At 38.3% G+C, this 12,760-nt stretch overlaps 1 protein-coding gene across 1 annotated transcript in view; it reads left to right on the top strand.

Annotated features, from left to right (window-relative positions):
- Positions 1-12,760, top strand: part of PIK3C2G (phosphatidylinositol-4-phosphate 3-kinase catalytic subunit type 2 gamma) — a 209,587-nt gene that overhangs the window by 153,648 nt on the left and 43,179 nt on the right. Inside the window, exons 26-28 of the mRNA XM_071551366.1 lie at positions 589-698; positions 8,870-9,062; positions 9,634-9,755. Of these exons, the coding sequence (XP_071407467.1) occupies positions 589-698; positions 8,870-9,062; positions 9,634-9,755 (425 nt within the window). The remainder of the gene's footprint in view (positions 1-588; positions 699-8,869; positions 9,063-9,633; positions 9,756-12,760) is intronic.

Genomic DNA, 12,760 nt, shown 5'->3' with positions numbered 1-12,760 from the left:
AGCTCCAGAGGACAGTTCTCACTGCCCACATCAGGGCTTCTGCAATGAATCCAAGTCTAAAGAAGTTTTCTCCTCCATTGACTGTAAAGGGAGTGAATCCATCATCTGTTTTCAGCAGGAGTCCAGAGCAGAGATGGTGGAATGAGGGGTTACAAATGAGAAGAGGATGTACACTAAATTGAATTAGGATTCGGACAGCACTGTGAGCATAACAGAAATGTGGTTACTACTGTTCAGGTGGCTGAATTTGGTCACCTTCCTTTATCACCATTAGAAGGCTATAAAGGAATTTTAGCAAAGAACACTTTGAGGTTAGGTATCCAAAGAGAAAATAAATACCTGAAATGGATCATTGATTCTGACCCATGCCTCCTCTGCTCCCTCAGTGTAAAGGTTTACAATGCAATATATTCACTTTACTATTCCAGGCATTGCTCTAGCATCAAAATCACTTCTCAGATCCTCGAAACTTTTTCTTTTACAAGAAGATCTTTTGACATAAAACCTTTCTTTTCTTAGCCCCATTTAATTTAAATTTCTTTTCAACAAAACAGTGGACTACTAATCTAATATTTTTTTTACTTTAAGATGTTGCATGCAGGATTGCCTGAGCTAAACAGCATCCAGGATCTGAAATATGTGTATGACAACCTTCGTCCTCAGGACTCAGATCTCCAGGCTACAAGCTACTTTACAAGGTAAAACCAGGATATAATCTGGAAACCTTATCTTCTTCAGGCTTGAAGTAGTTTTTCTGTTGTGTTAAGAGATTGTAATCAGGTAAACTACATAAAAGGATAACTGGTCTTCACATGTTTACTTTTAAAAATCCATTTCTTATGCATGTCATAACCAGTTTCTCAGATTTCTGGAAGAAACAGCTGTGCATTTCTGTACCCTTGCAACAAATCACTGAGTGCCTGGAGATTTCTTAGGCTTTTCATGGTTAAAAAACCATCCTGGTTTACATCAAGTCAAATTTTTCTCTCTGCTTTTAAATGCAGCAGCTACATGCAAATGGATTTGGGCTGCATAAAGAGGTTCAACTTGTTAATAGACTGAGAGAGAGCCTTCAATTTCTACATTTTACTCCCTTCCCTCTTCTTCTTTTGACCTTCTCTGTTGCATCAGGCAAGGCCCTTTCCCTCTGCTACCCAGGTTCTCCATCTGCAAAATAGTATTTGTTCTTTCTTTTAAATATGTAGCAGATCAATCACAGAAATATAGATATGAATATAGATACATTTTAAGCTTGATTTGTGTTAGAATAAAGAAACCTTTCACTTGTTTGTGCTAATAACAGGGATTATTGATGAGCTTCAGATGATGTACATAAAGCCCTCAGTCCTGATCTTTCAGGTCAGACCTCTGCATTGCATGTCATTCCAACTGTCGATGTGATGATGCTGTAGATGATATCAGTGGAGATTGTCTGGATTTCCATTCTAGGCAAAGTATGAGAAAAAAATCTCCCTGTCAGAGACTGTCTTGAGTAGCACCATCATTTTCCAAGGACAGCCTATGAATTTACACTCCCTGGACAACCCGTACATGTGCAAAGCAACCTCTGGTGCCTCCTCTGCTGCAAGTGCAGGACACATACCCAGTTCACAGCAGTGAACACTGAGTGAAGGGCCCCTTGAAAACTCCAAGCCCCAAAGGACATTCCCTTAAGGCATCACAGTTCTCTGCAGGGTGCAAAGTGCCTTGAGACAAGAGCAATCTCTCCATCCTTCAGTACAGAGGGGACAAGGCAATGGATAAATGAGATGAAAGATTCAACTGGAGCCACTGAACCAGTCTCTTTACTATTACAGGGGCCCATATGAAGGGTTTGGGCAGTTTGAATTATGCTGTTTATATGTCTCCTTCCCATGCTTTTTTAAAATCTGCCAAAATCTGAGGAAACTGAGGCAGCAAGTTTAGAGAAAGCTGGAACAGAGACATAGAGACTTTAAGAATTACTTTCTCTGGAAAAAAAAAAAAGAGAGGACATTCTCAAACAAAACTGTTATTCCATTACTTTGCACACAACATAGCACTGAATTCCTTCTCCTTTAACACTTGTTTTTTTCGTATGCTTTGACTCTTGCCCCTTAGCAAGATTGTTATATTTTCAAATTTAAAATTTACAGCTTCACATTTACCATCAACTCCTACCTTATCCTTTCCTTTAAAATTTTACATGTTGCCGAATTACAGACTTATATTTCCACTTCAAATAGAAAATAGGCAGTTTCTAATTAAAAGTCTTGATTCTGTCAAATAGTTTGGGTTGGTTGTGTCTGTCTCTCATGGGTAAAAAACTCAGTTCATTTAGTTAGTGAAAGGAGGTTAGTATATACATAACAAATAGGGAAATCTGAGTGTTCAGAGTGAAAATTACATTACTGTCATGCAAAGCTCAGAGTTTCTGCCCTTCTGGAGGTGAAAAGGAGCAGTATTGCTCTTCAGTTCAGTAACATAATGGTTACTGTTGACATCACTGCAGCCTTGCTTTGCTGAGAGACAAAGGATGAAGATTTGGTCCAGAAAGAGCTGTATCTCCATGCCCTTTATTGGAGTTGGGCAAGGTGGTTGTGGGTATTTCGAGGGTTAGGGTGAAGGAGGTGAGGGACTTCAGGATGAGAATTCATCTCCATTGTTTCTCAGCCAGAACCTGTGAATTAACAGCTGGCGTTAGGAAGGAGATGTGGCCAAACACTGTTTTGGAAATAAGAAGAGTTGGTGTGTTTTTCTGCCTGGTAGAGGTGTATATTAGGGGTAGGAAATCCTATTCAGCTCAGTGAGACTATAGCTAGGACTTGGAGGCCAGCATGTCCTTCTTCCCATTAGATTTCTTGTTAGGGATGATCTTAAGAATATGAAGGCTTTCAGAGTGAAAATTCCCCTCAATTCCTGCACACCAACAAAATAGTTCAGACCTGTGCAGTGCTGTGGGCTCTGTTCTTGTTTGAAACTGCATTTTCTGCTAAGATGTGTTCAGAGATCACTATATCACATAGAAAAGTCAGATATTGCTAGAGTGCATATTTTATTCATTAATATTCTTTGGATATGCTTGTGCTATATATGCTCATTTGCAAGAAGAAAATCCCTTTGCATTAGCTCATGTATTTCCATGGATTCTATTTCTCTTGGAGCTTTTTTCCCCTTTTATTCTAATTTCTATTCATTTGAACATAATTTTGTGTTAAATGAAAGAAAGTATTAATATTTCTACAGGTTTAAACAGGGGCAGAACATCAGGCTTCATGTCCAGTAGTATTTTAACTTCTGGAAATTGTGTCCAGACACTTTTCAAAGTAAAGATTTTGGGATGGCCTGATAACCAGATCTATGCAGAATTTTCCCCTCAGTAAAAACATTTTTCCAACCTGCTTCTAGGAATCTTAATATATTGAGATTTTTGTGGGCTTTGTGTTATCTGCAGCACCTTTACTGATGTCCTTCAGAAAAATTAATTGTTATCTCCTTATACAAAATATCAGTGTAAAAAAAAGTCCAGTAACATGCTTCTCATGGTCATTCTGTAGCTTATTCCTGTATCTATTTGTCAAGCTGTCCTTAGAAACATAAGGAAACTGAAAGCTCTGGTTATTAGCACAACTTCTACTAACACTCAAATCCCTCGCCATTTGTAGTTCCTTTTTCTCCATGATTACTTCCAAAACCACTTCATTGTTTTTAAAATGTTCTTTTGTAGACAAGGAGTGTGGTCATTGGAATGTTAAACGCTGCCAACAGAAAGTTATTTCTTGTTCTAAGTACAAGGTAGTTATTGTAATCTTTCAGATTCAGTCATATAATGTATCTACTGAATATCCCAATCCTCTGTTAGTGGAAACAGGAGAACAGTATTTCTCTGTAGTTCTGTAGAAATAGGTTGCTTTTAGCAATTTTCTGAGTTTGGTTTGAGCAATAATACTGACATTGCCCCTGCTGTTGTTTAAAAACAAAATTAAATGATGAATGATGTCACAAATATTCCTGGCAGAACAGAGTTAATTTGTTCCTGGCCATCACCTTTTCAGCCAGCAGAACAATGCTATCGGAGTTTGGGCTGTACTGTACTGACCCCTGTCAGGATCATAAAATGTTCTGTGTTTTACTAAATTCCTTTAGTCTCATTCTTGCTTTAAGACATGTTCCACAATCTGTGGTCTCATTTGTGCACTGTATTCTTCTCACAGGGGGTCAGTTCCCTGTTAGGGGCTGATGAGCGGCAGTGTTAAGCCTCACAACTTACAACCTTCTGGAAGGTCACAGCCTCTGATCGTGGATAAACAATGCACCAATTGAGAGTTAAACAAGAGTTTCTGTGTTTCCTTGTCAGTCTGTGCACCTCATGCCAAACGAAACAGTGTTGTCTCTCCAGCATCTGCCCTGAACTCAGTTTGATCCTTGAAACTCTGCTTTATCCTTTATCCTCCCTGCTTTCCTCTTCTCCTGACAATGTAGTTTTACCAGAAACTGGAAAACCATTTTACCTCTGGATATAAATTTCCTCTCTTGTTTTCTGTAGATGTCTTCAAATGTCAGGATGGTGTGACACACTGCCTGACATTTTTAATGTGCCTGCAAAGGGGTGTGTATTTAAAACTGTTTTTAATGGCATAAAGGTAGCCAAATGCAAAGAATGGAGTTGATTTCAGTTGATTGCAGTGTGCAATCTAACCCACTCACAGAAACCCATGAATAAGAGATGCAGGGTGGATCTGACATTACCAGGGAAGCTCATTGCATATCTTCAGCAGCCTGATTGAGAGCCTGCAGTCTTTGCTTATTTATTAATGGAGTTTTTTCTTAGGTACCTCTTATTGCCCTGGTCAAACATATCCACTCCAAGGCAGAAAAGCCAGCAGTTTTCAGACTGGGCAATTCACAGTAACTCCTTTCAAAGCATGACACTAATCTCAAACTGAAGTCAATCCCTGTTTCTCAGGTGACTGTGGATATTTCAGCAAGAAATTTCCCAAGCAGCTAAAACATAGTGAAAGTTGGTGGTATGTGAAAGGGTGTAGACAAAACTACACCACTGCACTTTATTTTGGGGGCATTTAAATAGTTTGTGAAGATTGTGGTATATGTGCCTCAAAGCAACAGAAGGCAGACTTACTCCTTGAATTTAAGCTGTTTGAGGCATTCATCCTGTTGCAGAAACTCCAGATGCCACAAGCTCAGGGGAGAGGAATGTCATCTGTCCTAGAAGAGACTCCTGGGAGGACTAGTAGGGAAACTAGACTGGAAGATGCACTTCAGGAAAGTACCTGATGTGCTTAGCCCATGGAATAAGACTTAGTCTGGAAGGAAACCTGGTTTTTAAAGCCTAACAACTCAAGCAATAAAAAGTGTGATTATTGCTTGTATACCATCACAGTGGGAAATAAGGCATTAAACTGAAGGGTTTATCACTGCTGGACATGAAAAGGATGACAACTGTCCATGAATAAATGTCACTGAAAATTATAAAAGGTCTGTTGCTGAAGGCAGTAATATTCTGGAAAACTCTATTGAGAGTTTTTTGGGGCATACTACCCAGCTTGTTTTAAAATGGAGCCTGGTAAATTCATGGATGGAAATGTGGAATATAAATGAAACAACATTAATTAACATTTCAGAATTGCATGAAAATAAATTTTGCTTATTATACACTAAGTTATTTTCAGGCCTAGATGGAAATGAGAAGTAGGATACCATCAAGAATCATACAGAAAATTATTCTGAAGCTTGAGATGAATAATAATTATATATACTAAGACTAAGATCTGAATAACTAGTCAGTAATAATGAGTGTATGTGCTGTGAAGAAAGGCTGGTGTGTCCAAAAAATATCTAAGCACCAGTCCTCAGTATACCAGTCCCATAAGAACTGTCTGCTTCCTAAAAATCAAGTCACTATCACTAGTCACTAGTGAAAACATTAGCCAAGCTTCATCCATGTCTGTTTACAGAAGCAGCCAGGCAGTCTGTTTATGTTTTCTGATAGTGTAATTTGACTCCTCTGTAGAAAGACTGCCAGCCAAATCTGAAATTCAAAGTCAGTCCGGCAGTGGAAAGTGGAAAGTCATTACTTTTCAATAATCCTAGATATTTAACGGACTTTTCTGAGAAGCAGGTCAGACGCCAATGTGCACAATTATTATCGTGGGGAAAAATAGCTTTTTTCTCTCTGAAAAAAGTTACCAATAGTGAGATTGACTGCCGATGTTACTCTAGATAATGACACTTTCCTGTTTTCATCTGATTAACCTGTGTTTTAGATGTCCTTTGTATTGTTCACTTCAGTTTTTCTATCCATAGACCACCAGGCACTAATTTTCTAAACAGCTTGGGCTACCGAGATGACTTTTTGTCATCTTTGCAAAGGCAGAGCCAGCTTTGGACACAGGCAAAGTGGTAATGACCAGGGAGCAAGAGGACCTTGGCAAAGAATACACATGACCTTACCAACTTCCACTATTGCTAATCTTAACATGACTATAGAGAAAAGAAGGTGTTTGGGGGTCTGGGAGAGTTCAAGGAGAAACTTCCACCACTGGTCCTCAGGATGAACTTTAAAAATGCCAACAGAAAGGGGAATCAGATACCACAATGGGATAAACTGGGTCAGAGAACTAATCCAGGCCAAAAATGCACTGCAAAATTTCACACAGATAAGACACATGGGTTTGGTAGGAACCAGCTTTTGGCAAAGAGGGTTTCCTTAAGCCAATTTGCCCTAAAAAGAAAGTTCAGAGAATCATAAGCAGAGTTGTTCTACCTTGCTGTAAAGACACCCTCTGAGATGGCATCAGAATAGCAAAGAGGCCTTTTCAATTCTTTGTTTGATAGTATGGTACAAGGATTGCTTACTATTTTCTATTCTTTGTTAGAATACTGCATAGAGACAAAACAGAATATCAAGAGCAGGAGAAAACAGGCTTTATTTTATTTAAAATGTAATAAAATAACTCACAGGAAAAAATTGCAACAATGACAGAACAAGTCTCTGTTTAGATTTAAAGTGTGTGATTAGCAAGTTGAATTTTGAAAGTATTTTAGAAGCCTAATGGACTCATGGAAGGAATACTTGGACTCTGATATCAGGCTGTTCTGCATAGTAATGATCTCTGAATTAATATTAATTTACAAGCTAAAGCCTGCTTTATGTGAATTAAAATGCAATGTGTTTAGCTGCAAAGTTAACATGTCTCTTATAGTAATGTGGCAAATTCCCTAACTGCTTTACTGTTATATGGCCAGTTGCAATTCTATTACCTAATATCTCAGTGATTTAGGAAGTGTTTAAACTACACATCAAATTAAATACATAGGAATTGAAAAGGAAGAATTCACCTCTGATGCAGGCTAATTAATCAGCACTGAATTGATTTTGTACTAATATTTTGAAATTAGATTTGTTTTCTTGTTTTACATTTCAGTGTTAATGTGTCTAATTTGTTAAATAGTCTGCATGTATCTGTTTCTGGAGAATGTAATTAATAATTAAGATAATTAACCAAATAAATGCAGACATACCTTTCCTTGTATTACATTAAGAAAAATATAAACAACTTCTCAGTTTATTATACTTCACTTGTGTGTGATAAATTCACTCACTATTTTGAATAAAATCTGATTTTGGAGGGGGCTGGTTGAACTGGGGAGCTGTCTGTAATTCTTTCTGGCATGGTTGCATCTGTGAAACTACAGACTTTAGCCAGAGCATCCAAGATCATGAAAATTAAGCTAATGTGATGAGTGGAGTTGATTTCAAATGATTGCCCTGCAATTCCAACCCACTCACAGAAACCCATGAATAAGAATTTAATTTGAAATGACAGGTGAAGCATTTGCTGAGCTTTGAACAAGGGATGATGAGGATGGTTAAGGATATTGTCAGCCCTTGTAACCTAGTTAGATATAGTCATAAAACTAGAAGAAAAAAAAAAAGAGAAAGAAAACAGCAAACCCCTGACAATTTGATAGAGGTTTGCTGCCATATGGCCTGAAACTAATGGATTCTTGTTCTATAACATCAGAACCTATCTTGAATATCTTCAGAAAGCTGAAGAAATAAGCAGGGAAACAGAAAAAAAAATTATTGTCACAAGTTAATAGGTCTTAACAATTCAATTAGCAATTGAATTCAAGAGGGCAAGCGTTTTCTAATGAGAACTACATCTTCCTCTTCAAGTCCTGTGATTATCTTGCAGTGTTATTTCTCAAGTCAGTTCATTTTGGCTTTAAAACACATTTACAGTACATATCTCCATGTATATCTAGATTGTTTTTATCTATTGTGTTTTATCTGATGAAGGATCTTAAAACTACAAGAAACTTGAAGGATGTTCTCGCTCTCCTTGCACAGGGATGAGATGGAGGGAGATACTGGGAGAAAATTTCTCTCTATCTCTTTCTTTTTTTTTAAATTCATCTTAAGCAGTTGCAAAGGAATAGAGCTTTTAAGAGCTGGGTAGAGGATTTAGCAACACATCATGCACAGCTAAATCACAAATTGAATCCAAGAGCCTTGTGCAAACACATGTAAGCCCATGTGAGGTTAGTGCAACCAAAAATAAATCTAATAACAACTGGTGCATTTTCTCCTACTTGTCAAAAAGAACACTTGTTGTTCAGCTCTGGAACGCCTCAAAACATACATGGAAATCTTCTGCTTGTCTCTATTTACTCCTTTAAGCAGTAGAGCTCTGGGCCAGATGTGCTACATTGCTGCAAATAGCAGTGGCTGGTGTTTATGTGAATATGAGTTTGTGTGAGGTAGGCTTTAGAATTTGGGATTTTTTGGTCTTACATCCGTGAAAATAGGGATCAAGAAATGGAAACAAATCTGATGCATAAATCGCCTTTACTGTTTGTTCTTCAGGAAAATAAGGGAAAGTTTGGAGTGCTTTCCTGTTAAACTGAATAACTTGATCCACACGCTTGTACAGATGTCAGTGACGGGCCCTGCAAAGACTCCAGCTCCTGAGACTGTGCCCCAGGAGTGGATGATGCTGGACACAGAGAAGTCAATCGCAAGAGCCACCATTTTGGGATTCAGTAAAAAGCCTGAATCTGTATGTATTATGTTCTTTGCTTGCCCTCATTTGCCTTGATCTTTAGTGACTCTTCTGAGAGCTTATATACTCTCCCTCTTCCTTTAGAGAAGATGTGCTTGTGCCACATTAAAAGGATCATGGGATGAACAGCAGTGCCATAAGCAATGAGCTACCAGGGAGAAAGAACACCAGGCAGACAGATATTTGCAGGGAGCCATTAAGGAGAACAGTTCATGCCCTATAGTGAAAAATAAATCAAGAGCTAATTAAAGCATCCAGAAGGAAAGCATGGCACAAAATTAGGAAGCCTAATAGAAATTTGAGGCTGTTATGTGATGCTTTAATGGTGCACTATTAGTTTTCACAAACTGCCGTGATCTTTCAGTGTTTGAATTGTATTCTATCCAGGCAAGTTTTTCTTTCTGTGCAGCAAAGACTATGAATTACAGAGTGAATTCTCTGGCACTTGGCACTACATTAAAGGCAGGGTTTTCTTTGTTGAAATCACCCTATATTTTCTCTCGTAAGTTTTTTTAATGTACCTCTATGATCATTTCTCTTTTCTGCTTCTCCCTTTTCCCCAACACAGATATATCTAGTCCAGGTGGTACAAACCTGCAATGTGGTCACTTTCGTGGAAAAATCGTTCGACCAGTTCTCCAAACTTCACAGCCATCTCCAGAAGCAATTTCCATCTCATGCCCTCCCAGAGTAAGGCAGCGTATTAGTGAATGTTATTCTGCTGTTAAGTGGTTCTCTCTGTGCTCAGATAAATCTGTGAGAATATGCACAGCAGACATATTTTTAGAAACACAAAGGCAATGCGACATACTCTGTCAAGCCTTCTATTCAGCCCCAGAAGAAATTGAATCATACACCACTGTGACAGTCTAGCTTTTATATATTTTATTGTTCCTTTTTTTAATGGGAGAAGAAAAGGGAGAACAGCTTGGGCCTGACAAAACTATTACTGAAATCAAGGGGTAAGTGTTGCTGACTTCATTCAAGGCACAATAAGACCTTTAACAATTTTTATTTTCTTTATGATGCTTAACAAAACTCACAGCAAAATCCATATACTAAAGCAGTGCAGGAATGTTTACACTGGATCAAAACAGAAACAAGCCAAGCTCTGACACCGGCAGGCATGAACAACCTGCTTCCAAAAAGATGGACATATTCGTTCGCTGACAAATACATAATAGTCTTATGTACTGTTCTGCCCTCAAAACCCAATATTTTGTGCTTCACATCATTCAGTTTAAAATCTTTTGAAAAATATGCTGTCATTAGTTTCAATAATTCTGAATATTACTTTTATTCATGTGCATGTCTATTCCTGCTTTTCATTTCCGGAATCTTATTTCTTCACAATTTCCTGGGACAGTGAGTCCTATGGTTTATTCCTGTCTTACATAAACCAGCTTGTCCTTATGTAATGATGGTCCAAGGCTTTAGTAATACAAGTGGAGTTATTTTTTCTACAAATATCCTATACATTATACTGAGTCCCCCACTGAGAGCAAAGTAGTCCTGTCTAAACAGCCATGCTGACTCACCTGGTTCAAGCCCTTCCTCAGGCTGTATCTACAATAAAACATAAGTTTGGCCTAAAAAGCAAGCATTTGACTTGAAGCAAGTTGAGGTTCAAGTGATAAGCTTGAAAAATATAAAGGTCTTTGAAATTTGACCTGAAGTACATAGCCACAAACAACATGGTTTTGAATTAAGGTCCAAAAATTTCAGATCCAAATTTTATATTCCCTCAGGCTTGTGAGAAACATTCAGTTAAATGGATTTATATTAGTCTATTCTAAAGAATCTTTCTCTACCTGAGGGGATTTTATTGACTCCAATTTGATTCATTATGGCTGGCTCACATGAACTGGTTTGCAGCAGCTGGGGAAAATCGAAATTTCACTAAACAAATACTGCAAGTGCTTGAATAATGATTTTGATTTGGGGATATTTGCACACCAACCATTAAGTTTTAAAATAAGATACTTAGCAAGTGCCTGTTTATGATTTTTTCCTGTGGTGAGCAGAGCATTTTGAAAGAAAACACATTTCTCCATAGAAAGGCATAGACCTCAGAAACCCTGTAGTGAATTTCAAGAGAGGTACTACCCATTTTATAGATAAACCTACCTTTAATAAAATCCCACACAACATTCTCACAAAGAGCATTTCAGAACTCACAGTGGGTTAATCTGCACATACTGAGGCTGTCCCTGAGAGCACCAGGGCTTTATTGTCATAATTCAGTCCCAGCAGTAACCTGTCACTGCATGATCTTTCCCCAAGATTGTGTTAAAAGCAATTCATTTTATGATATTTCTTGATAGCCATGTTTTTTAATGTTAAGGTTTTGGGCTGTTTTTGAGCAGAAGTTCATTAATTTGAGGCTTTTCATGTATCCCAGATTTTATCCTAATAATAAAAAACTAAATTTCTTTATAGGAAATTGTTATTATTACTGAAATTGCCATACCATATCAGACCATTAGTCTGTCTGTGTGTTACCAAGCTCCAGCTCTGTCTGATGCCAGATGCTTCAAAGGAAAGAAAAATCCTTGTTCCACAATGTAACCACTAAATCAGTTTAAAAATGTATGATTTAAAAAGTAAAATGTTTAATATTACTAGAATAATTGGAACTGCTATCAGGAAGGACTTGGCTTCTGCTTTGTATTATTTCTATGAAATTTTATGCATTCATGTCTCATTAGGAGTAAACAATGCAATATGAGAGTGCCTCATATAAGTGCTGAATACAAACTATGCTGCAAGAAACTAATGGCAAAAGCTCAGAGTTCTCAGAATCTGAAATTTTGCTATTGACATTTGAACGTTTGCCCCATATTTACAAGTCAAAGCACAGCTGCCCCAACCAAGCCCTTGAATTCTAGCACCTTCCTTCTTATTTGGTTTCAGAGGAAGTATTAATTGTGTTTAATTATTGCTTTGTAAAAGGCCAAAAATCTTTTCACCCAAGGAAGCATTTAAGTGACACAATTTGTACACAGAGCAATATTCAAGCCAGCAAGTAGGTGATGGAATCAGCAGTGCAGGTCATGTGCACACAGTAGAAGTTTATGTTTTTCTGATCCATTTAAGGTGGATGCAAAGCTGAGTATCAGGTTGGGAAGTTCACCTCTTCTAACACAAGTGCACTCACAAGGGCAAAGCCAGTTTTAGCCACAGATGCAATTCACCGAAAGTGTGAAGGCCTTCTAGAGAAGGGCTCAGTGCCACCAAAAGGTTCATATTGTCCTTCACCCTAGCAGTTATTGGTGCTATCAATCAGCACTCTGTCCTCTGGCCACTGTGCTGAGGGTGCATCTTCTGAGGGCCTGCATTTTACAGCCAGAGCCCTCTCTTTGTGCTACATGGTCCAATTCATTTTAAGACACTTCCAAACAGCTCCTCCCTACCATCCCTTGAAAGAAGCCCCTTTGTGCCCCAAAGGAACCCAGAACATTCACAGGCTATCTGTGTGTGTCAGATGACCTGGGCTCTATTTTTATCTGCACAGTTCATGTATGTCATGATCTTGGGTCATATCACTTCCCTCTCTCTTTATGTGTCCTGCCCCTGCAATTCTGCAAGGCAAGAGTAGCCTCCTGCTATTCATCTGTGCAGCCCCTCACTGAGCCCTGGTGTTTCAGTGCCATGGGAAGAAGTAATCAAAAGGTCATACAGACAGCCAGTACACT

Source organism: Pithys albifrons, chromosome 3, assembly GCF_047495875.1.
Source record: "Pithys albifrons albifrons isolate INPA30051 chromosome 3, PitAlb_v1, whole genome shotgun sequence".
Taxonomy (NCBI): Eukaryota; Metazoa; Chordata; class Aves; order Passeriformes; family Thamnophilidae; genus Pithys; species Pithys albifrons.
Note: the sequence above shows the minus strand (reverse complement) of the source record. Positions and strands in the feature narration are given on the sequence as shown.